Here is a 27,628-nt window from a genome sequence, read left to right on the forward strand (position 1 = left end):
CAGAACAAAATAGAGCAACAATCAGTGAGTATAAAAGCCGAATTTTATGTGGCTCTGCAAAATTGTCTCTTCCTCAGCCTCAGCACCAGAAGAGAAGGTAATCTCCCTCCACCTGAAAAGAGTATCTGAATTGTCAATGACAATTGCCAATTAACATATCTCAGTCATATTAACTGCATGTATATCAACCCAAGCTGACTTTTCCAAATATTTTCAGGAAACCTGGACAGACCAGACTCATTTTTGTATTGACTACTCAATATCTATGATTGAAGAAGTTCTGTTAGAAATGCCCACTGAAAGGCAATAATCTGTGCCTCTTATTGAATGAAATTATTACAGACAGATTTTTGGGGAAGTCAGAATAAAACTGTGGCAGACTTCTGTACTTGTAAGGCAATACTTGAAATTTCTGTGAGAGAAGTGCAAAAGTATGCCACTTATTAATATCACCAAAAAAAATGGAATTAAATACTCCATGGTAGTGAAAGGGGAAAGACTACAAAACTGGATCAATAAAATCTCTTACAGATTTCAAAGATCAAAATTTTAAAATATGTTTATTAGAAAAATATAGAGAGACTATTTTCCACATACAAAGTGAATAATAAAAAATTTTAGAAAATATATACCACATTAAAAGGTAACAGTTTTACTGTTATGAAAATATATGTTATAAAGGTAGACAAGAGAAAAAGCAAGTAGGAAAAATTTAAAGGTAATAAAACATGAACAATCTTATTTGAACTGTCATAAAAATAAGAATCCAAATGTCATCGGTGAAATAATAGTAATTTTTAGCTTCCTTACTCTCCAAAATTATTAATAATGTCTTTAATTAAAATAAAAGAGCTGTCCTTTCCTATTATGCCCCATTCTCTCAACTCCATGTGACTACTGGAGACTAATTTATACACATGCATATGTGCACATACTCTTAATTCTGAGTTACTGAATTATGAACCCTTCACTGCTTTAACGCCTTTTTTCATCCAGAGCAATAACAAGAGATTACAACAATGTGTAAGAGAACATAAAACTAAATACAGAACTTGACTGTTTTGGCAAATGCCTAAACAACACCTTCAGAAATCTACTTTTGCAGGAGCCATAAATGACACTGCTGTTAGATCTAATATATTAGTACGTAACTTTGTCATAAAAATAATAAGGTACTGTTTTATAATATAAATGAATATACTTTACATGTACTGCTACAGGCTAAATTACACTCTGTAAAATATTAGTTTAATAAATACATCTAAATTCAGCTTCGTATCTACTGCATATGTACAGAAGGACAAATTCTGCCAATGATAACCCTGATGATTAATTTCAAAAGAACCAGTCACAGCAGGAGACTTGGTACCTGTTGGCAAATGTGGTCCCATTGAGCATTGAGATCCTTTAGCTCTGACTCTATTCTGGAAGCAAATTCTGGCTCTGCTTCTCTCTTCATTTTCTCCCCAGTCTCATTAACACTGTTCAAACTGGGCTGGATTGTCTGGATATCATTTACTAAAGCCTAAAGAAATAGCAAAAGATTACGCAAGCAGCATTCACACAAAGTTTTAAATATGTTATCTCTATGAAAATGTGTCTACATGAGATTCTGAATTGTCTGGGGTCCAGATCTCCAGTCAAATGAGTACAATCAACAGACTTATCTATGAAAAGAAACAAGAAAGAAATGAGCAGCTCTAATGCGGCAAGCTATTCTATACCAAATAAAATTATGTCATTTTTAAATGTTATGTATGCCCTGTAAATACATACTTACATAATGTTACATTACATATATTATATCTCTTAAAATGCTTCCCTGCTGTTGGTTGAAGAAAACATGAAAATACATAGATCTTTTATTCACATTTCTGAAAGAACATTCCATTATAATAGTGAAAAATAATGATAATTCTTATTTATATAATGGCTAAGAGAAAGTATGAGGAACTTGCAGTTCTGTAAGATCACTGTGTATGTTTCGTAATATTTACACATCCTGCCAGAACATTTACAGAACTTGTAAATTCCACTGAACATATAGACAGGGACCATCACGGATTACAAGATTCACTGCACTAACACACTCTGTTGGGACAGGAAGAAGAATTTGTAAACCATGTGATGGAAGTACCAATACTTCACAATGCTTTAAAACTCTACTGGGATAGCATCTGGAACTTGTAAGTTTAGTGAAAAAAGAATGGATATAACTCAGAATACCTACAAGTTCTTTTGTTACAGTCGGAAAAGTTTGTAAATCGTGTAAGAGATACAGAAAAAGATTTTTTGGCACAGATTATCGAGATTAAAAAAATAAATAAGCAACATTCGTGAACTCAACAAAGTAAATAAACAGTTGACTTTAGAGGCTAGTTACATATTATTTGTTGTATTTGATGTTTTGCTCCTGCTATAAATACATAAAAATACTGTCACTGTTTGTCTCCTTCTGGTATTAAAGTTTTCATGTTTTTAACTGAATTTTCCTTCAAACTGAGGACATGCAAAAGGTTCAAATATACTGCAGAAGGCAATCCCCTTAAAAAATGAATCTATTTTTAGGAACGGTAATCATTTGTGTAACTTCTGTTTTAAGCTCATCTCATAGAAAGTAATTGAGTAACTGTCAAGCAGGCAGGTAATACTCACTGTACACTGCTCAAGCTGCTTTTCCAGTGCTTCTGAGTCTCCAAGGGCAGGCCACTCCTCCTTCAGAAAAACATCCACTTCAGCCATCCACTTCTTCAGTGTTTTAGTGTCATTCTGTGTATTAAAACGACATTTCATTGCATCACACAAAACCTGACTGGCAAGAGTGTAATTCATCCTGACACTACAATTAAACTCATTGCAATGTAATTTCAAGATTATTGAGCTGTCTGAAAATACAAACACAGCAAACAAGGAAAACCAATTTTACCTGGGACTGTCATCAACACTTTAACCTGCACTTTGACCACTTCTGACCAAGTTTAATGTGTCTACGAGTAGGCAACTTTATGGCTCTCAAATTTATGCCTTACAAATATCATTTGTGTTTAGATACTGCATGTTTGTTCATTGGTTCCTTCTATGGCTTCATACTACTCATATTTGGCATTTAATTCAGGCTCTCCTATCAAATCTTCTGTGCTTCCATTTAATATTCAGACTCCTTTTGGAAGTTATATGCTCTAGTGCCTATTTTTCTACCAGAACACAACACAGAAAAATGCCCTCATTATTCAGAATGAAAAAAAAAACAATGTAACTGAAAGAGATCCACTTCAGAAACTAAAATCATATAATGGCTCAATGAGTCATTTCAGAGTCTCTCAGTTACTGTTTCTAACACTAGAATAGAGACATTATTTTCATAGTCTTTACTTAACTCTTGCAATTGATAAAAAAATCTGAACATCAAATACTTGGAAAGAGGGAATGCTACTAGTCCAGGCAACATTACATAGGTAATCTAATAACTTGAAAAGTAGAATGAGATTCAAAAAACACCACCTAAAATTACCTTAAAATGCCATCTTATGTGAACAGATGCACATATTAAAATAAAAATATATATGGCAAAAAATTTAAAAGTAAATTTTAAAGCACTTTTTCATCAAAGTATTTTCATCACCAATGAAATACATATTGATATTGATATTACTTGCTGAATGCAAAGCTGAATTAAAGCACAAAAAGGACATTAGAATAGAGACTTTCTCCTAAAATGTACACAAACGTGCCTTAGTAACAATTATGAGATAGGTAACCAAAGAGAACATTTCCCTAATGTGACTGATATATTTAAAAACAACAGTCTACCATGGAAAATTAAATCAATTAAAAAAATTAATCATACAAAAATTATCAGTATACTTCAGAATGGCGATTACCAAAACACTGTTGAAATATCTACTGTGCATTCCATTATCCAACAGTAAAAATAGTTCAGAATCATATTTCATGATGAACCTTTAATACCTTTACAAGAATACTTTAAGTATAGTTCATTAATGTGGTAAAATATAGATCTGGTGGGATTTACTTAAAAAGAGATTAGTCTCCAGCTACCAATGAAGATCAAATGTATGACTCTCATTTTCAATCAGATTGTAAATCCATTTTGTTGATGAACACTGATTTCATCATATCCCATACTGATGCATTTCATAAATTATAACAGCTAAAACAATAATCTGGATGAAATTTCATTCAACAAGCTGAAAAGACAATGACTTTTATATTAGATGTGTACCATAGGAATTTCAGGAATAAATATAAGGGCTAAAATTTGTGTGCATCCACAGCTTACACAGATTTAAAAATGCGTGTTTTATAGAGCATGGTCATGATGTTCAGGACCTTTTTAAGAGCAGTGGGCAAACCTCTAAATTTGACAAAGGAGTGGGAGTAGAGACAGGAGGGAGAAGGGAGGGAAAAGACAAGATCTTGAATTTCTTAAGCAAAGTGCCTTGCTTTTTTTATGTGCCACTGTTTTGGGAGTAGGGTGGCATCTGTGAGGAGAGGACAGGTGCTGTCCTGTGCTGGATGCAGTTCCAGCTTCCTCCTGTGGAACCACCACAGTACATGGCTGATGCTACGGTGAGCTAGTGATGCTCAGTGACAACGTAGTTAAGAAAGGGCAAAAATGTCAGACAGACAGAGGAGAGGAGGAAAAAAGTGAGAAACAGCCCTACAGACATCCAGGTGAGGTTCCAATGCTGCCATTCTAAATACCTTAAATACACTTTTGCTTTCTGGAAACTGATGCCAAGATACTACCTACCATATTACAGATGACTTTAATTATGTAAGTGGGTTCATTAAAGTCAATATGGTACAGCTACTTCAGATGCATGATAAGTGCTTCAGATACATTGAAAAAGGAAGTAGAGGAACATTATTTACAATTTTTACTGAAATTAAATTTTTTTGCTATTGAAAGAACATAGGCAGAAATAGCCACAAAAACAGAATTCAAAGTAAAATCTTGCACCCATCAAAATCAAGCAGACATTTAAATACATTTTTTGTACTGTTTTAATCATCTCACTTTGGTATTAATTTCTGGAAGTACCTAAATGTGTTCTGTCCTAGTCCATAGCAACAAGCCACCACATACAAGCTGAGGCTGAAATAGTTTGATTAACCTGGAATCGCTGGAGTTTGCTCATTCGCTCCTCCAGTTTCTGGCAATGTTCCGCCAGCTGTGCCGAGAGCTTCTTCCAGCGGCCAAGGACCACCTCAATCTCTGATCGGTAGCTCTGACTGACTTCTGCAGGGGCTTTCCTGGACAAGTCTTCCACAGTTGTGCTGAGATAATTCAGGCCTTTGTGCTGCTCTTGCAGAGAACTTTGTAGAGCCTATGAATAAGAAGCAAATGGAATCCCGATACATGTGCTAGGCAATTCTCTTTGTTTCACAAACACAGGCAAGACATAGAGGCCATCTTTGCTAAAACAGGGAAAGGCAAAATTTACTGAGCAATTTAGAGTTGTTTTTCTCATGCAACATAGCAAGTAGGATTTTTTTAGTTGAACTGAGAATATAACCCGAGGTATTTATACTTGTTAATAGATGTGATCTACATATATTTCATTAATTTGAGATAGGAATTTACTATGGCCCTGTTGATTACACTTTAAAAAGAACCAGGGAAAAAAAACAGAACATGGAGAAAAAGAATAAACTTAAGAGAACTGATTCTGTGATATAAAGTTTTTTATAATTTCTCAAAAATTATGCAATTCTCATCCCAAATTTACTTCATCTATTTTTTTTCTCTATATTCTACTTTTTATTTCTGACTGTGCATCAAACAATATGGTCATTAGACATCCAAGAGTAGAAACTCTATCAGACATTGAGATACAGGGAGGGTTTATGCCCACTGGCAAAATTTGTTACACATTTGTGACTGCTTGTAAATTTGACAGGAAATCTGACAAAAGACAGTGCTTCATTTTGAAAATCAGAATCGTTTTCAAGTCAGCCCTGGAAAATGAAATGGCCTAAATCTATATTTAACTACCAGAGCAATCATCTAAGGAGTATTTTATATACCATGGAGACATAAAAGGGTTTTCCTTAACATTTTCAATATCTTATAAAATTGCTTTCAATGGTGAACACCACCTTAAATTCTTTAACTTCAGGAATCAATATAATCAATAACTACCATTTCCTGAAGCCCTGGCCTAAAACCCAAATAGGCATTATTTACTCAAGATCCACAGGCTTCAGCAGATTCATGTACCAACTCAGAGTTCTGTTCTAAACTTCTCAGTGGGGACATTCATGCCCGCAGCTTGATCACTCACCTTGAACTCCCTGAGCCTCTGCTCCATGATTTCATATTCAGCAACTGCAACCTGAGGCACGGAGAGTTTAGTTTCTGACTGCTGCATCCACACAAGTATAGTGTTCATTGTCTCCTTGTAGTGTGCAGGAGGCAAACTGTCAAAAACTACATTCAATGGGGAAAAAAAAGGAAGGAAATAAAGGAAGGAAGGAAGGAAATAAAACAATTTTTTGCTTCACTATTTGGTTTGCTGACAGAAGACACTTGATAAAAGACCAAGCCTTATTGAAGCCTATGGCTGTTTGGCAAGAAATTGCAAAAGGTCCAGTATGTAGCAGAATTATAAAAATAATTTTGGAAACAAAAATATTTTGAAAAATAAACACATTCATTCTAATGTGTTTGACATTTATCTGCCATTTTATGAGTTGTGTGTCATTTGACCTTGTTATTATAGGTCAGAAGACATCTTATATGGCCAAGACAACTATTTTAAATACGTCTGTTCAGAGATCAACAGACAAACCATTGTACTTAACCTAAAATCTAATTTCAGAAATGTATTAAGAACTGGGGTTCCCTTTTATGGCCCATGTTTATGTGTTCAACGTCTCTGTTCAAGTAAAATATTCCATTTAAAACATCTGTTAAAAGCTTAGAAAATTAATCTTCCTTCTACAATAAAGTTGAATTTTATTGAACTCTGCTTATTGTGCCAACATTACAGCTGCTGCAACTAGACAACATCTGGCACACACATGAGCAACTCATTAGCAGAGACATTCCCTCTGCCATCAACAACAGTTGCCTCTATACTCACTGAAAAATGTACAGACAAATAGCATGGCTGGTTGGGACTGAAACATTTCCAACTTGTACATAATAATGAACAGCTCAAAAAAAGTTACACCCATTTGTATCTCCTGTATCCTCCTCCATCTTTCGTGCATCACAAAGAAATGTACTGAAAAATAATCCAGCTCTCCAAAAAGCAGTTTTGACAAACAACATAGTTAAAGTTTTTAAGTGCAAGATTGCTTACATCATACAGATGGTTGGCAGAATGTACTTCAGATTTTAACCTAATTTTTTAGTTGATCAATAGAACGCTATGTGAAAAAAAATACATTTTCAGTTAGATATCATAACATACTAAAATCAGGACAATCTCTCTTGTGGAGTATGCACATTGTATGGCAAACGTTCCTCATAAAAGACTTGGCTGATCTGATTTATGACATATATCTGGGGATTTACAAAAGATAGGACTTAGTAGCAGGAAAGACAAGAATTTCTTCCCTTGTGATGTATTTTTGTACACAGAAAGCAATAGTAATATATTCTTGGAAACACAAACCCAAACATTTTCCACCTCATCCAATAACATTTTAAATCTTTTCTTTCCTTAGTGAAATTTGTATTGTCTTTGATTCATTTAATCCAAACAATTTCCACTTCAGAATAGAACATACATTTAAATTCTTCACTCCAAGTGAATGGAGATATTATTTCAGCAGCTCAAATATGTTAAAGAGTTATACAACTCTTAACTGTAGCTTTATTTAGAAAAATGAAATGGAATTCAGTATTATGATGCAATGTTTGACTTCTCTAAGTTATTTTCCCCTTTAAATGAAAAACAAATCTTATGACAAATGTATACTTCAGGCATTTAAATAAAATAACAGCTATTTTTGGTAGTACTGAAGAGGACCTCAGAACAGGTGAAAACCGCTATTGCAAACTCCACCAAATTGCATCAAAGTCTTATCCTGCAAGTTTGCCAGTAATATTAAAAATTCTAAAACTATCCAAACACTGCAAACATTTCATTCAATTGTAATGAGTTGTGTTTTCTAATATGTTTGGTTGGACAAAATAAGACTTAAAATGGGATAATAGATATTGATTTAATCAAACTAGTGTCTTCACAATTTGGTTATTAAATATTAATTTTTAAAAGCATATTTGTGCGTGAAACCATCGTTTACCCATTTTACTTTTCCAGATTACTACAGATTAGTAATAGTGAAAAACTTTTCTTATTTTTTTTCCTTTTTTTTTTTTTTTAAGATAGACAATGTGTCAGCATTTTCATTCACATGGAAGAAGATTAACTTTTAGGATGGCACTTAAGAGCCTTTATTATTTTAGCAGCACGTGATGTCAATGATGAGAATTCAGTCAAATTCCTACAGTGGGATTCACATTACCCAGTTATAACTGTCTAAATAATCTAATCCATTTATGGCCTCTCTGTGGGCAGTATGAATCTCTAAATTCCCCATGCTAGTAACAAAAACCCACATTCAAGACCTGTTTCTTTTTAACCTAAAATTTGCTTTGTGATACTAATATTTATGAGCTAAAGTCCACACGATAAAGCAAAGTGCATTAATATGGATTCTGTTGTATTATATAAAAAAAAATGAATTGTCAATGAAAAACACATAGTAGGTCCTCAATATGGGCCTAGTTTAGACACAGAAAACTAGGTCCATGACAGAACTGTAACAAAATATCAGAGGGAAATTACAAATATGTTACTGTGAAATATCTGAATACAATTTCCATTCCAGAAGGGAAAAAAGTTTTTGTATTAATCCATTTCACTTGTAGGGAATGCATTTTGGTGTGACTGATATTGTAACCCCCAAGAATTGACAGGCAAATACATTTGCACTTGCATATTTCTTTTAGAGAAAGTCTGTAAATTTGGAAAAAGAATGTTCAAATAGATACTTGTTTATGATATATTTCTAATAAACAGAAGTATCTAAACATGTGAAAATAGCTTTCCAAGTAATTAAAATATTTTTTTTTGTTTTTCCTCACAGCTTTCCTTGTTTTTTGTGACCAGATTTTTCAATCAAAAATATTTTCCCAAATCAGAAATGAAATGAGAACACAATTATCTCAACAACTATCAAATCACACTGGATAGGTTGCAATGTGTTTCTCCTGCAGTCAATACAAATCCCAATGTTCATCACATCATCGTGAAAAGCAATAAATATCATCTATGAGACCATTTCAGTAAAGAATTATTCCCTGAAATAAATTAACAAGATTAAACTTCACGTATTTCCAATAAAGATCTTTTCAGCAGTAAATGCAATTTAAAACCAGGCTGATTTTTTCACAACTTTGTTTTGCTTATTTTGTAATACAAATATTTGAACCAATTCATCAAGGTCTTTATACCGACGTCTTCATAAACGCTGTGATTCCCTTCTCCTAAATTTTTAACCAGAAAGTCTCAAAGCAGAATCATAAGGAGTCTTGTCTAATATTTGATCAATGTTATGCAAGTGATTTAAGACTTCCAACTCTCTTTTTTATAAAGCCCTTAAAAGAAACAGGAGGGAATAATAGAATCACAGACTGGTTTGGATTGGAAGGAACCTAGAAGATCATCCAGTTCCAACCCCCTGTCATGGGCAGGGACACCTTTCACTAGATCAGGTTGCTCAAGCCCCATCCAACCTGGCCTTGCCCTCCCAGGGAAGCCCCTCCCCAGTTCTACAGGATCTACTGTAACAGTAAATATCTTTTAAAGACACAACTATTTTTTTGCTGGTTTTATTTCCCATCCATAAAAAATATTCATAAATAAAATGAAAATAAAATCACCTACAAGAGTAGAGGACATTATCTCAAACACAGTCATTTCACAGGCTGCTTTGTCCTTTTGATCTTGATTTACATAAAAAATTATTACCAGCAGAAATGGATGGGAAAAAAGGAAAAGAAATTGCTTGCATGATACTTATTAAAACAATAAATTCTCACACACATCTGAACTGTATCTTCAGCTTGAAAGACACATTTAAAGAAGGTTAAGCAAATTTTATCCCTCAAAATCAAACAGCAATGAATATTTTTACTACTAAATCATAGTTCAGGTCTTAAAGAAAACTTATAGTTATGGAGTTTTCAGGACACTTGCTTAAAATTTTCCTTCCTCAAGTATACAATGATTTGTGAAAGATTGTTTTATGTATAATTACAATTTCACTGCCACTTAAAACCCAGTTCCAATGTACTTAGGAGCATCAAAATTAGTTAGCAGTTCAAAGTTTGAACCAAAGGAGAATAATTACAGACTAAAACTCCAAATGGTCATCATACTGTTACAGTTATTGTAGTTTATTATCTTATAAAATTATGCCAAGTTCGAATTGCATGAGCTCTATGCAATCCAACACTCTTAAGATACTGTATTAATGGATTAGAGAGAATAATGATGTGCATGCAAAATAATCATAAGCATGGCATGGGTAAATAAAAAGTCTAAAGAATTCTGTCATGATATAGAAGGCAAAAACTTTCTAAAGTACTTCCTGAAATAAACAGAAGAAACATCATTTGAATCAGATGAATAATTCATCATTAATAATAACAACAGCAATGATGACAATGATGACTTCACCTTTGGGAATTACTGATCCTGCAAAGGTAGAATTAGAAATTGAAAGGAAAGCACAGTGCATAAATTTATGAAGCAGAGAAAAATGGAAATAAATATAACTTTTTCTTTGCCACCTCTATCCTGATACTTTTAATTTTACCTGTGACAAAAGACATTTTTTATATTTAGTTACTTTCTAAAAATCTAGCGACTTTGCAATTTCCCTCTAAAGAACATGTATCTTGATGAGAACATGTATCTCAATCAAGGCCATGCCTGGATAACAGTTCAGTGCAGCAGGACTGAAAAGCAGAAGCACCTTTATGGAATTTAGTTCAGTCACAGAGCCAGAGCAGTACTGGAATGAATCAGCTGCCACCCAGGAGGAAGTTTGAACCAGGGAGTATTCACTTACCTGACACTGACTGTCAGCTCTCCCTGGGCTCAGGAGGAATGGGAGGCTGACCAGGCTGCTCCCTAGAAATCTCTCTGACATAGCAGCAGTTAATTTCAAGACAAGTAAATGTAAAGTATAAACTCTCCTTTTTCACCAGGGCACTACAAAATCTAAGATTTTCCTTGGGAAATAACACTATTCGAATTATTGCCAGCATTGTCCATTTCACTCCCTTGTGTAGATTACTGAACAGTTTTAAGCTCTGACCTTGATTTTTTTCTATATACCAGTATTCTAGACATTACTCTAAATGTATTTGGGGAGAAGAGAGAGCTGGAATGCTGGATACATCACATCAAAACAACCTACGGATATACAGACATTCTATAAAGTGAGAAAAATGGGGCCATATTTCTTAATATTTTATGAGGTTGTACCTCTTTCAGAAACAGCACTACAAAATAATGAAAAAACCTAACCAAATAGGTTTCAGAATTTAAATTAGGTCTTATAACTGGAAATGCTAATCAAATCAAGGAGAAAAAACATGTAAGAAAATCTGAGTTAATCTTTAGTATTATTTTATTGATAAATCTACTGTGCAGAACAGAGAAACTACTAAGCACTCCTGAATGTTTGAAAAAAACCCCAAACCAAAACTACCATCACTCTCAAAAAAACACAATCAAAACCTGACCAAACAAAAAATATTTGAGGGAGAAAACCCCCACAGTTAGAGGAAACTGTTTATGAGGGAAAAATTATCTTGAAAAACAGAACAGCTAAATACCCTTATCCATCAGAAAAGATAATGAAGCAATAGAACATTAACAAAACCCCCAAAATACCCCCTCACAAAATAACCAAACCTCTTATGATGGTGAAAAGTAAATATCTTTTTAACATAAAAAGAAACCATAATGATGAATCAAAAAGGAAAAATCTTTTTAAACACATGTTGGTTTTATGTGCAGGAAAGAAAAAAAAAATTCAAATACTGATCCGCAAAAACATCATTCAGTCCTCAGGAAACTTTTCCATCTGTAGGAAATAATTATTTACAAATAATTTATGTAAATAAAAGATGGAAATAATTAAAATAGTATAACAAAATGTCAACATTTTCTATTAAAGTAAGGCCAGAAAAAAGACACAGGATATAGCTCATCTGTAAAACACAAGAAAAGTAGTCATCAAAGAAAGAAGAAGAAATTCAGTCTCAAAGAGCCAAATTTTTATGCTTTGGATTCAGGTTGGTTTGTTTTTGTTCTACATTTTTCATTCATAAGACTATCCTGAAATAGCAATAAGCAGAACTATCCCATCCACGTTCAGTCACATCTACAGCAGTTATGAAAGGAAATTAGAACTTTGGATAAAACTGTTTCTGAATAAAATGCTCACCTAAAACACCACTATGGCTATGTACTGTATGGGATAAAACAATCTCATCCTGACAGCTGAACCATTTGAGATGAAGCACCCATGATGCAGAGCAGCTACGTAAAATAGCAACACCTGTCCAGGGCTCCATGAAATATTGATCTAGAGACTTCTCTCACACTTCAGGAGACTTACCCCAATCTGTTCAATGTTACCACCTCCAGAGAGTTGTTTCTGCAACTGGCCAGGGCACTGGAGGAGCTTACTGCAGCTCAGGAGGGGGAAGGAATACCCAGAAAGAGCTCTACCAATGCCCATGGCATTGCAGGTCAGGCAGTGAACACTACTTGTCTTTCTGGACTAATCAACTGGTTAATTCATGACCTCTCACTACAGTAAAATTTGATGTGGTAAAACCAGCAATGATGGAAGTTTAGATGGAGAAGAAATCATAAAGAAGTCAGTATTTACTTTTTTTTTTTTTTTTCTGTTGGGAGAATGGCAACCAGTTTCAGCATCTAAAACAGAGTCACATTAATGGTTTTTACATCTTAGCCATTGTTCATCTCTAATTTAGAGTAATAAAAAAGCTTTACACTCCTTAAATTTCTATAATCCATTCTTTCATCACTTGCTATGGGACACTTGCATTTTATTTCTTCAGTTCTCCTAAGCATCATCACCTCTTCAGTCTGCATATGTGGACACATGTAAAATAACTCCAGCAGTGCAGTAATGTAGTGTTGAAAAAAAAATCTCCAAAATTCTCCATGAAAGAATTTAGGAGGAATGCTAGAAAAATCCACTAGAAGGAGCTAGCACTATGTCAAATTCCAAATCAGTACAGTAATTTAGAGATATCATTGGTTTAAGGGGCAAATAACATTTTTGTTGAGAAAAGTTAAATTTGTATTCTTTTGTCTGATAATTTATTAATTTCATAATCTAATACAGAAAGAGTACAGCCATTACTGGTATGCTACATATCATTAACTAGGAATAGTTAACTTTCCATTTTGGTATAGCTTTTTGCCCCTTTTGAAAAATTCATTTTACTAAAAATATTGCAAATAATGTTATAACTGGAAGTCATGTGTTCTCTGTTGTAAAAAAGAAAGAGTTGGCCACATGATGAAAAACTAGATGTGCTAAGGTGCATCTGTCTTTGATGAGATTTATGGAGTTAAATTTCTATTCTCTGAAAATCTAGAGCAGATTCCCACCTGTAGTTAAGCTCTCTTTCCTCTTTACTGACTGACAGAGATGGAGTGCCCTATCATAACCCAACTAAAAAAAGACAGTTTTATTGTGCCAAAAAACATCACTGAATCTGTCCATAAACATACCAACAAGAGGAGGTTTGATGATAGAACTACATTGAGTGGAAGCTTTGCTTCTCAATAGTGTACTTTCCCTTGATTTCTTATTAATATAAAACACGGAATACACTGATAATTTTTGAAAGGCTAATTCAATTGCCAAAAAGAGCACCTAAATTGCACTACTGGTTTAGTATCACAAAAACAAATGTAAAACTGGGAAAGTAAAATATAAACAACTATCTTTTGTGTGCTAGTCAGGCAAATTGACTTCTTGTCAAGAACACTTACTGGTCTGTAGCTGCTTTTCTCTGGCATGCATGTCAGCAAATATTTGTTTGAAATGGCTGGTAAAAGCAGCAAGGTCAGCATCCAGAAACACTGGTCCTTGTTCTTTCTCTTTGAGTGCTTGACTTTGAGCCTTTAGCCGTTCAATTTGAGGCTGCAGGGTTGACATTCGAATGATTTCATCCTGCATGTTTGACCAAAAAAAAAAAAAAAAATCAAGATACAGCTACCCAAGAGGTGAAATCACTAGTGCCATGAAATCACCACTGTTCCAGTGCACATTACCTAACTATTTTGCTTCCAAATACATCAGTTACAAGTTACAATACAAACCAATTCAACATTTTAACCCTTTTCTCACAAATTAATACCACTGCTCCCAACTCCACTGTTTGAAGTCACCTTAAAGTTGCTTTTACGGGACATTATGCTCAAAGAAAATAAAACAGATTGTACATTAAAATTTCAAGCCTAAGGAACATCCTTTTCATGTGAAGCTGGGAAGAGAAAAACAGCATGTGTACCATAATGCTGTACCCATCTCAGTTAGATTATGTACAGGCTGAATAAAATGAAGTAGAAAAGGAGAGATGAAAATGCCCAGTGGTTTAAGCAGCCTCACAGTAACACATTAGAGGTTAAGATTAGGATAGCACACATCAGTTGGAAGGGACCTTCAAGGAATATCCATTCCAATTGCCTGATTACTTCAGGGCTGACAAGCTAAAGCATGTTGATAAGGGCATTTTCCAAATGGCTCTTAAAGACTGACAGGCTGGGGGCATCGACCACCTCCCCAGGAAGCCTTTTTGTTACACTCTTTGAACACCCTCCCATTCCAGTCTAAACCTCCCCTGGCACAGCTTTGAACCGTTCCCATGCATCCTGTCCCTGGATACCAGGGAGAAGAGATCAGCACCTTCTTCTTCACGCCCCCTCTCAGGAAGCTGTGGAGAGCAATGAGGTTGTGCTGTTATACCTCGTATACACTGTGACACGTACAACTGCTGGATAAAAATAAATGAGCAAAGTAAGCCAAATGTACAGTTCATTGCAGAGCTATTCAAGGAAAAGTTTTCTGCATGAGAACAGAGACCACTGTAGGTACAATGCTGGCTTGGAAATGCCTGAAAATTGAAGTAATAGCATAGATCTCAGTTTGGGTTTCAAATACTTTCTGTTTGAGAGCATCTGGAGTCAGAGATTTCCTAAAGTCAAACTTCTACAAGTATGTCATGCAATTTATAATGCAATACTACACCTCAATATATTCCTGTCAATCAATATTGGTTTGTAAACTCCCCATCCACAGAGTTGTCTGCAGTAAGAGAGAGAAGCAAATTTCTATGATGGTGAAGCACACAAATAAAAACAATTAGGGAGAATTATAAGCGAATTGGTGTGACGGTTTTTGTACAACTATTGTGATTCCCTCACATTGTGACAGAAGAATATTCCTCCATTTGACTACTCAACCCACACTCCAACAGAACACAGGGTATGTAAGTAGTAAAGTGGTCTGCAATGGCAGAATTTTGGACTTGAAAACAATGTTCTGGCACAGATCCTTAGCAGAGGTGATGAGCAACATTTTCTTAATGAGGAACAAAAGACACAGATTTTTACATGAAAATTAAATATTACAAAGGCTTTAGGGCCATAGTTCCCTATAAGTGTCTAAGTATCTTAATAACTAAATATTTGGGGCAGAGTTTTGAAGACCCATATCCTAGGCTCTATGCCTCTTTATTTCTTTACTAGTCTTTGCTTTCCTTGAACAAATATTTTCAATAATTACTTTGTAAATCCAAGGAGTCATTTACCATTTTTATACTGAAATAGTGTAGGTCATAACCTGTCCCACCTTTGGAACACCTATGAAGTGCAATATCACAAAAAAAACTTGAAGAAGAATCTCTAACCTTGCATCTTTCTAACTGGGTTTTTACTGTAGCAGGATCTGTTGCTGGTTTGGGTTGTGCTTTCAACCAGTTTTCTGCAGTAATTGCTGTCTGCTCCAGTTGCTGCAGCTGGGAGTAGAAGTCAATGATGTTATTTTGGTACTCCAGCCATGTCAGTCTTTCACTCAGCAACTGACAGAACTCAATCCAGCGGCTCTTCAGCTGCTCTGAAGCTTGTCTAATGTTGTCAGGATTTAGACCCTCTAGAAAAACAAGAGAAGAAGATGCTTAAAGATAAACAAGTTACAAAGAAAAGGAAAAAAAGTAGGATAGTTTAACAATTCAATTCCTCTATTTGAGAGCTCATAAATCCAGTTAATGATTTATCACCAAATAACAGTTCTGAATCTACAGATGTTACACATTAGTGGGGAAAGTATATCAAAAATATTTAAAGTTGCTGCCTGGGTACTTTTGTTGCTGTGGGAATGAATTATAAACTACATTAAAGTACAAGAATGGGAATAAAGCAGAAAGTAGAGATGCAATACATAAAGCTAATTAAAATTGCTAAAAGAAACAAGAAAATGCCTGACAGCTGGATTTTGAAAACTATGCCTGGACTGTAATTAGATTTTAATGTACAAGACTGTTGCTGGCTTTTCTTCTATAAAAAGAATGATTACAATTAATGAGAACTATATTCCACAGTTATTTAGAGGTTTCTGATGATCCACCCCTTAAATTTTGCATTACATGTTATTTTAAAAATACTATAAACACTAAGGAATAAACAAAATATCAGATCAAACCTCCATCTGGGCCAGTCTTGTGTGTCCAAAAATAACCATGAGGAGACAGTAAGAAGAGACCCAAGAAACCACAGGTGGTGCTTCTCTATGGTTATTTTCAAAGAGTTTGGTTTCAATTAAGTAGTTTGCCTATTTCTGTCTGTTGTTCAATAATTATGCTTATATTAAAGTTCATAAAATAAAACTGACTTTAGTTCTTACAGACAACGAAGTTAGAACAATTAAAAAGTAAAAGGAACTTTCTTCACTTTCTGTGAAGAAAGCAAATCAATACATATGAAAGATAAGAAAATGTGTCTTACAGTAACATAATTCAGAATCATTCTGTAACTTGAACTCAGGTTGACTTTCAAATAATATTAACTTAATCATCTCATTTATTTTTTAGTGGAAGTTTAAATGTAGTCCCTAACAATTTTTTAATTGTAATGACATGTAATGATACATATAGCAATAGGACCAATATTATTTCAAAATTAGTAAAACTCTCAAATCATTGAGCAATGCCATATGCTTAAGAACACTTTTAATAACATCACCACATAGTCATATGATAGCCAACCAGTTAAACAGAAGCCATGTTTTTATCACAATAATAAAAATAAGAGTATTTTTTTAAAGCAAGTTTAAAAGCAAATGAGACAAAACCCTTCTGTGCTCCACTTATGCCATCTTTGATACAGTATCAAAAATGGGTTTTCTGGTTCGCAATCTGCACTCCAAACCTGCAGGAAAAATTCTTCAACAGGATTAAAAAGTAGTAAACTTCATAGTAATTTTGGAAGGTAGGACTTAGGAAATATACTCCTAATTACAGCTAAGTGCCTTAAATAAAACATACTAGATTTTTTTTTTATATTAAATATTCTGTATTGCTATATTTCTATATTCTATAACGCATGTTCTATGGTAAACCACACTAAATGGTAATCTGGGATCATGTGTGTTGTGGAGCACCACAGTGCTCTGGCAAATCCTGTTCTGGATCCAGCTCAGGGCTATTTCATTCAGAGTCGCTTGGAAACAGCCCACTTGGAAACAGACTGTGCAGTACCTGATAGCATTTCTCTGGATATGCTTTTTCCCTGGGATAATGCCCCAACCAAGCAAATTGTACAGCATTTCAAAAAGCAAAACTATTGGAAAAATAGCCCAGTACTGTTGGGAGATAATGGCAACTGTGGTGGTTGGAGCAGCGCCACATCCACGTAATACTCAAAAAACTGAAGAGCACAGTTTAAGGACTGGGCAAGGATATAAAATGAACATTGAAGCAAGAAGAGGTAAAAAAGTATTTTGACACATCTTAATAAAATCCAAAAGTGGTCTTGTCTTTTGTGAGTGTGTGTGTGCATCTCGAGATGTGGTAGCATAACTACATTTTCTAGAAGTGTAATGTCTAATGAGCATGTGAAGAGGCAGCATAAACCTGAATGGCACAACACATCTGAACAGACAACCAGGCACACAGATACTGAATCTTAACAACAGCAAGAACAAATGTGTATAGACAATAAGACTTTAACTGTGCTGTATTTCAACAATTGTTTCTGTTGTGAGTTGGTTATAAAAATGCTGTATATTCATAAGAAAGAGTAGATTATCTGCCACTGTGTTCATTATTATCTCTGAACCTGGAAGACATTGTCTGTGAGTTTGGCAGACTAGATATAAAAAGATCACTTTATTTATTCCTCCTTTCCTCTCTTTTCAGCTGCCACAGGCTCCAAAGTACCCTTAGGTGAGATTATGATTACCAGGAGAAGTGCAGTCATGAATTCTCCACACATAATAATAGTTTTCACTGCAATATTTTCTTTAAGGATTCAGAGAGGACCGTATTTCAGATGAAAATCTAGATTCACCAGATCATCTTTCCTTATTTTGCTCATAGGTCCCTCTTAACATGACACATTTAAATATGTGAAAATAGCTACTATTATTCAGTTTTTCTTTAATTCTTCTAACCCTTGAGTCTAAATGTGATTCCATACATGCACAGATAAAGAAATGCTTTTGCTTTTCAGGTTACTGAAGTGGACAGTACAAAACTGGTTTATGCAGAGTCATGTTTGGTAAAATATTGCAGAGATGCACCTCCATTAGGCAGCACAGTATCCTACTGAAAGGAAGATAAAATCTCCATAGCATCTGGTTTTAAAACTCTTATTTCTCAGTCCATTCAGGTAACTCAAAATCATCCATCAGATGCCAGAACATAATTTCCAGAAGGATGTAATAAAATGGCTGCTATTTGCACTTGAGATCATTTGGGAATTTTGACCCATTGGTGAAAATTAAGAATTTCACAGAATCATGGAATTGTTAGGGTTGGAAGGAACATCTGGAGATCACCCAGTCCAACCCCCCTGCCAAGGCAGGGTCACCCAGAGCAGGTGACACAGGAACACATCCACGTGGGGTTTGAACTTCTCCAGAGAGGGAGACTCCATGACCTCCCTGGGCAGCAGCCCCAGTGCTCTGCCACCCTCAATGTAAAGAAATTCTTCCTCTTGCTGAGGTGGAACTTCCTGTGTTTAACTTTATTGCTCCTTAATAAACTCCATTATTCCTTGTCCTGTTTGAAACTTTCTTCTGCAGTAACTACTCATTTCTTCATTAACTTAAGCAACTTTACCAAGACATGCCAAAAGTTTACAAGCAGGCAAAGAAACAATATAAAACCCACTTTCTGGTAAAACATTATTTTATGAGTAGTGGTTAGTTCATAACCTTTTCATGTTTCACATTCTAAAAGCTTCTGGTATACTCATTGTATAAATATACTGTACCCAGAGGAAACAGATCATTATCTGAAGTGCATTTATTAATTTTATTACCTTGTATACTGCACATAACAAATTGTGCCTGAATATTTTTAATTGTGAAGCACCTTACATGCAAGTGCTTTGGAATTGCCTCTTAATATGAAGTATATCTTGTTAAGTGCATCTGTCATTTGCTATGGTTCTGTGATAGAATAATGTAACATCATCTGTTTTTTGTAGCTTTTGACTCTTGTGTAACTTACAAGATAATGTATTTCTTCCACAGAATGGTGGCACTTCAAAATTACATGTTTTATTGCAACAAATTGATTTGTATTTACTTTAATGTTTCCTATCAAAAATCTCTGATTATTCATTTCGATACCCTGTTTATTTTATTCTAAACTACTATAGTAGCCAAGTGGCCACTCAAACTGCTAAACTGCTTCACTTATGCATCAACAGATTTGTTACTCTATTTTAGAATATAATTTAGTAAAGAAAAACAAAACAGATTTTTTTTTTCCTAGAAACACTGGCAAACTGAATATGTAAGTTTTCACTGATTGCAATCATCAGACTTTGAAAGCATGAGCAAGTAGAGGCAGAGCACAGCCCATGTAGGTGGTTGGGTAAAGAGGCATCCACAATTTCATTTGTGATGGGAAAAGCCCTTCAAATGGCAATGTCCAGATGCCCTGTCTACAAATACAAGAACAGCTGTGCTGTGGGAAAGGGCAGTTCTTTCCAGTGCAAAATACTTCTGCTGACAGTGGCTGACAATGTTTACATAAGGCTAGAAGAGTGCCCTGTGTAAATATGTTTCCTCAGAATACTTTCCTCTGCTAAGGAACAAATAAATTAAACCCTAAATAAACCAATCCAATTCTCTCCAGAATCCTGTTTTCTTTAACTTATTCTCTCTCCTACCTATCACAGAAAAAACAAAAGAGAGAAAATAAATAGAAATGATACAACAATGGAGTTCACCAGCATTCTGAACTTGCTCTTATAATCCACCAGAGGTTTCATCTTTTCATGCTCTTCATCTGTTACATAAAGAATTTTGTTTGTGAGCAAAGAGAAAGAATATTTTATATATTAAGTAAAGCCAGGAATTCAGTGCCAGCATAACTGGAATCTTAAAGAATCTAATCATTATTAGTCCAGATCTAATTGACGCACAATAAGTAAAAATTAACAATACAATTAAAATTGTCATCACTTGACTTCTGAATTGATCTATGCCTTAAATCTGTTTGCCTTCTGTAGTCTTCTAATTACAGATTATACTGCAAATGCATGACAATCATCAGTTCAATCACTGACTCGTTTCCCTAAAGAGTAACAATGGGAGCATCATCATTTGATCTGTAAATTGTGGTAGTTAGAAAGTTTTTCATTAAAATAACATAGTACATCTTCCCTTCACTAGATATTAAACTGCAGATCTCCCACAAATCCATACAGGCACATGAATTAATTCCATTTCCTTCCCAAGTATGGAAAAGAGTTCCAGCATGGGAACAGGAAGGTATGAAGGAATAGTTAGGCTGCTCCACTGAATGTTATTTTTGAGATTTAGCAAATCTTTCTTCTTGTTCTTAGTGAATACAACAACCAGAAAAAAAAATTTTACACAAGACACAAACACTATAGAAACTTAGTTGAATTACTGTGGAAAATATAAAACTGCATAACTCTGCTACAGTTTGAGATGAAGTTTTAAAGTTAAATTAATATTTTTACTTAACTTTTAGTTCAATTTCATTTGAACTAAATTGCAACCATTAATTGCAATCAGATCATAATTACTGGAAGAAAGGACAAATAGAAATACCCATATTCAAAAGTACAATGGCTTTACAATGGCAGTTAACTTCCTCTACCCTCAGGGAGTAATTTTGAGCACTTTGCAAGATATTCCATTTGCCAATTCTTTGATAAAATCATCTCATAGTTCTCACCAACTAATGTTAATTATTTAATTCTACTCTCTACTGCTGGTAATTACTGCATTAATTAACTATTCCAAACACTATTCTTCAAATTGCTTTTACATTAGTGGAGCAGTTGAAGGATTCAAGTCAGAGGAACTGTTTCTCTTTCCAAAGGGATTGTTTCCTCCCTAAAACCATGATAATAAGAGATCTTCATTGTCACAGTCAATTAACCTGTCAGCCATGCCAGAATGTTTTTGCTACCAAGGCTACCAAAATATAATGTGTGACACAGATCTCAGAGCTGTTGGCAAAGTTGAACTTTAGATAAAGTCATGCTGGCTTAGTCTACCCTGTGCCTGCCACCCAGCTGGAAGATGTGCTTCCTAAAAAAAGAGGTGTGATTTGAGAAATATTGGAAATATTTATATGCACATCTAGCCACAGTGGAGATCACAACATCTGCAAACCATGAATAAGAATGGACCCATGGACTGAGGGAGAGGAAAAGAGAGTCTTGAGTTAAAACCCCATGAGAACAATTAAGTCAGAATGGTAGTCTACTTGATACATTACATGGTAGGCACCACAGTGCAGGGAAAGCATTATTTAAGATGGTAGTGAGTTCTGAATCTAACAGCAAAGTTAGTTATCATAAAGTATTACATAATCCAAAGAAACTAAACTGGAATTCTTGAGGTCCAGGTCTGCATTTGGCAAATTGAAGAGTGGGGCATGGATAAATATGCCCTAGACAGATTCTGCCCAAAATAGGAACCTCAATGTGTCAGCACACAAATTTAAGATGCTGCCCTAAAACACATGTACAACCAGTTATCCCAGACAGAAAACATAAAAAAAAAAAAAAAAAAGTCCCACACATTAAACATGGTCTATTTTAAAATATTACACCTTCATACTTAAGAAAAATCATCTTAGGATTCCATCAAATTTCTTCAGCTTGGCCAGTTAGTACCTCAGACTTAAAGCATTTCACTTTTAGCAATTTAATTATTAGTTATTCACTGTAGCAATTCAAAAGAAAATATAGGTTCCAAATATCAGTGTATTCAGCATCTGTACTTCTGGTAATCATATCAGTATGACAGACATAGGCCCACGTTTAATATTTTATTGCAAGGCAAGGCATTCTTTAATATTAAGGACAATGGCATGACTTAAAATTTTACTTTAATTTACCTTTCTTTGGGTTTTGTTTTTCCCTTATTTAAAAGTTCAAAAGAATGGCATAATGTAATAATTTCTTTGGAAAGCAAACAAACAAACAAAAAAAACCCCTGGCAGCTATTTTTCTTTGTTTAAGAGTAGTATAAGTTTTGTAAATTATTATCTTCAAAAAACTAAATGCCAAAAATCTCTTCCAAATCCCAATAAAATGTTATATTTTCTATGATGCAGAACCTTACAGCAATACATATATTACAAAACATACATTGTATATTAAAAGTCAGGAAGTATTTTTTCCCCAGGTGGTTAAAGTAATGTCTTCAGAGCTCTCTAACTCAGATGTGTTAATATACTTCGAAGCTTAGAGTACTCAGAAAATAAGATTACAACTTAAGCCTCTGCACAGAACAGATTGCTAATATACAATTCATTATTGTGAGTTTCACACACGTTTCTTTGCATGGTACTAAAGTGACAATACTTTTTTTTCTCTTTTCTAATTAACAGATTGAACATTCAGAAATAATAAAAGAAATATAAGGCAATATCACTTTACCGTTCCATTTAGACAGTATGTGCTAATATAATTCTTGTGATAAATATGAACGTGTTCGTTTATCAAATCCCTAAGAAGATTATCTAAAGCAACTCCCATGTAATTACCATTCACCATCTGTTCCACCAGGGCTTCAGCTGATCTGCTGGCATCTTGCAGTTTTCTGTACTTGTCAGGCTTTTCTCGCTGGATGGCCTGCAGCATGACAGGAAAGGTGAGTGCTTCAACAGAGGGATTTTGAATAAGAAAGTAATTAATCCCAATGATGTCTTCTGATTTCTTGAGACCTTTTAACCTGTCATATTGCCCTGCCTGTCCCCCCATTTGCAATGAAAGCAGCAGGTACCACAAACCACCAGGAAGGGAGTCAGTCAAATATAAAAACTGAGAGTGAGAACACAATGGAGTTGACAAATGACACACATCAGTACTTTACACACAAACAAAAAACACAGAAATTAAGAGCTATTCAAAGCACAGTATTTCAGAAAGAACATATTTGTTCAACAGAAATTCCATGTGGAAGAATAGATATGCTCATTTTCATGGTAAAAGCAAAAATTGACCATTCTCCCCAAATCACAGAGATTCACAGCATTCTACAGTATCGAACCCACATAAAATTTGATTGCTTATGTTTCTATTTTGTTTGAAAACAAAAAAACAACTGTAAAATGCATATATAAGACCATATGCAGCAGACATCCATAAATGGGATATTAAGAAGGAAACTTAACTGAAGATTTAATACAGGATTCTCATTATTCATTGTATTTAATACTCTTGATTCACCTTTCTGCACGCAAAAATTGCTCACCAATGTTCAGGCCAGCACTCAGGCTAGCTAGTAAGGCCTACTAAAGGCCAGCTGCTAAAATTACAGGATATAGTAGGAATCTAAATTTAATTATCATTTAGGATCAGTAGAAATACTGGTGGAAAGTAAATTTATTTTAGATCCAACAGCCCATCAATGCTGTCTTGTAATTAACATCATGAAGTCACTTCATTGATTTTAAACTAAATTAGTTGCATAATTTAGGTGCAATTTAGAAGCTCAAAGAGGCAGCGAGGGGCCAGAGTCCAGTTTGACACCACAAATAAAACAGACTATATACCTCCCAGAGGTCCTGACCAACACAGTGTCCCAGAAATCAAGCCCCTCACTTTCCTGCAGCAGATACACACATACAAGAGGATATATCCCCTCAAATCCTACATGATGTATATGGAAACATGACACACGGCCCTGGCTGACCTCACTGGGCTTCCCCATCACTCTGTTTATTTCCACAGCAAAGGTAGATGCTGCAAGACTTTTAAAAAGTTCCTTAAACTGAGAAGAAAGCTCAAACAAGTATCTAAGAATGCATTTAGTAAAATAACCTTATACACTTAACACTTGGAAATACTATTTTTCAAATAGATTGTTACACCCATATGGAATGACTATGAACACCTTTGAATAAATTCTCTTAAAATAACTTTTAAAATATGACGTTTAAAACTTGCTCAGTTTAATAAGAAGCAGCTCCCTGGAAGACTTCGTAGGTGAGGAAGGCACAGAAACTTGAAAGAGAAATTTTTGATTAAATTCATACTTTTCCTCTGCCTACTTATAACTGCTATTCATTTGTGCATACAGAAATGGTTAAACAGCAGGCTTTCTAACAATATCTCAAAGATTCTTTTTAATGCTTTCACTAAAACAATTTTGGATAAATAAAATATATAAAGAAAATATATTTCAAGAAAAATCAAGGATGAAAATATTTTCAATTTTATAAATATATCATTAATAAATCACTAAATTACCATTGAAATATTATGACGTTTAATCCAAGTAAGTTAAAGATGACTGCATGAATAATCTGTCATTTTTGTAGGTCAATAAAATCTTGTACCATTCCACAGAATAATTTAAATATTTTCCAAATTTAAAAAGTAAATCAACTCTCTGCAGAGTTCCAAAATCTCTTACAGAATCTTAATTAACTACTCTGTCTATAATGCCAGGTAAAATTAACATAAGAATAAATACTGGGAACTCAAAGGAATCATTAAAACACTAAAATATACTGAATATAATTCTACTCCTTCAGTAATGCCAGGTGTGTAATTATCACATGTATAACTGTAGTGAGCAGAAATGAATCATTTAAAAAAACTTCACAAAATATGCTAAAACTTATTTTTTTTAAATATAGAATTGATAGGACTTAAAAGCTTGTGGAAGTCAACCCTTCACTGCCCAGTGATATGCTGTGTGTGCAGGAAAACATGGAGAAATGTCCACCTCTCTCCTGAAAGTTTCAAATTCCCAGATCCTGGTAGAAAATATAAGCACTGTGTGTGGAGTCCTTAAACAAAAGATTTCACATGTATCAAGCTTTCTGTCAACTATTTTTCTCCATTCATTTTTATGTAATTGGCATATATTATGAAAATGAAGGTCTAATACTCGTTACAGGAAGACAAATGCTTACACACAGAAAGCACAGTGCTAACCAAAGGAAGAGAGACTGAACTCTTGGTTTCTCGTTCAAAGACAAATGATGTGATATGGGGAGAAATGAGGAAATTCACTTTAGTTACCCAAAACACTGACCAATGGTCCTGCCATTAGGCTGCCTGGTCTGCCATTGCCAAACCTTTAAACTGTGTCTTGGATTTTTAAGACCCTCAGAAGATGTATTTCCATAACCCTGTGTAAAATGCTTTGAAATGAAGGGAGTAGTCCTGGAGACAGCTCTCATCTATCCATCTCTTTGGCTGTTTCCTCATTTTTTCCGTTACTGAAGGGAACCATGCTCTGGATCCAGGTTCATTTACGACACAAGTAGAATGGGATCATTCTGAAGGGATTTGTGAAGTTTTGAAACTTAATTTCTGTACATAGTAATAGACACTTTTTGACAATAGTGCCTAAGCCACTTCGAAATATTTCCAAATATATAACTTCCCTTTTTTTCAACTCTTTTTGTTTTCTGTAAAATATTTTTCAGAAAAAAAAAGATACCAATATTAGAGGCAAAGGTTAACTTTACAGGCTTTTGTCCAAGCAGAGATTAATTCTCCTTTGGACTGCTTTGTAAGAGACAGTGCAACTGTATTATAGTCTAGTTTTAATTGATTGAAAAACATTATAAATTCATCTTTAGCTAAATGCTAGCTAAAGGCAAAGAGGTTATTTTTACAAACCTAAACATTTTATTTGACCTTGAGTTTTTTTTGGTAGTTAGTGACTTCATAATCTAGAAAATACTGATGGCTGGAGAAATTTGGATGTTATTCATATATCAAATGAACATCCTACTTTGAGAGCTCTGTGAAAGGATGCAGGGTAGCAGTACTCCGACCTCCTGTGATGGTGACCCATCACCCCTGAGGGCAGAGAGGACAACATTAGCATCACCACCTCTGACAGTGATTCAGCTCCCAAATATCCAGGCCCAAGAAAGCATGCCTGGAAAAGGTCACTAAAACAAAACAAACATATTAGAATGGGGCTTCTGAGAATGCCAAGAGAACAAATTTAATTGTCTAGGATAGCTGACATTTTCCCTTACATCTGTTCCTCGTGTTTATCTTTGATTCTGAATTTCTAGGTGCTTCTTCTTGGCTAACCAAAACTCCTTTCAGGGAGTTTTATTTCCATTTTCATGTTGGATAGTCTCAAATCCAACTTACTAAGCAGGATTTAACACCTGAAATTGTGGAGGTTTTTTTGCACCTGAACCTTCATATATTCGAACTTGCAATACTGAAAGCCCATTATAGCTTAGGAAAAACAAAGAAGTCCTGAGTCATTCTTAGGTCTGATTTTAGTAAAATACACCCGCTAACTGTAGAATATTTATGGTGGGATGAAGCATAACAATATTTACAGCATTAATGTATGGATGTCTCCATTATTTAGGAGTATGGTTGTTCAACAATGAAACTTCTATTCTTACGGCTTTGCAGTCTGCCTGCCCAAGTAAGGTAAATATCCTTCTTCTGTATCAGGGAAGGGATATAAATATTTTCTTCTCCCCAGACATAGGAATGGACTTCTTTCACATGTCTAATATATTCAAGCTACATAATACATCTGCCAAAGGCTAATTTCCTGCCAGGATCTGAAGAACAGTTGGCTTAGTAAACCAAGTCACTGCTTTTCATACAGCCTGCTCTTGGCTCTGTCTCCCCCAGGACCCCTCTGTGCTGAGATGGGAGCAAGCTTTTTCACTTTGTGAATCACCAATGATGGCAAAAGAAATTTCCTTGTGGATTTAATTTCCAACGTCTCTGTCCCCCCATCATGCAGCAGATGCACTTCTGCTAAATCTTATGGAAGTGACCCCTCATCCATGAAAAATGATGGGCAAGAGCAA

The 27,628-nt window shown here is 34.7% G+C and overlaps 1 protein-coding gene across 10 annotated transcripts in view; it reads right to left on the reverse strand.

Annotated features, from left to right (window-relative positions):
- DMD (dystrophin) overlaps positions 1–27,628 on the reverse strand; it is a 1,179,964-nt gene that overhangs the window by 655,404 nt on the left and 496,932 nt on the right. For all 10 annotated transcript variants that reach the window (XM_032100882.1, XM_032100878.1, XM_032100881.1 and 7 more), the window contains 7 exons: positions 23,360–23,447; positions 16,010–16,251; positions 14,091–14,271; positions 6,309–6,454; positions 5,139–5,351; positions 2,656–2,769; positions 1,370–1,525 (listed from right to left, as the gene is read on the reverse strand). In XM_032100882.1, coding sequence (XP_031956773.1) covers positions 1,370–1,525; positions 2,656–2,769; positions 5,139–5,351; positions 6,309–6,454; positions 14,091–14,271; positions 16,010–16,251; positions 23,360–23,447 — 1,140 coding nt within the window. The remainder of the gene's footprint in view (positions 1–1,369; positions 1,526–2,655; positions 2,770–5,138; positions 5,352–6,308; positions 6,455–14,090; positions 14,272–16,009; positions 16,252–23,359; positions 23,448–27,628) is intronic.

This window comes from Corvus moneduloides, chromosome 2, assembly GCF_009650955.1.
Source record: "Corvus moneduloides isolate bCorMon1 chromosome 2, bCorMon1.pri, whole genome shotgun sequence".
NCBI lineage: Eukaryota > Metazoa > Chordata > Aves > Passeriformes > Corvidae > Corvus > Corvus moneduloides.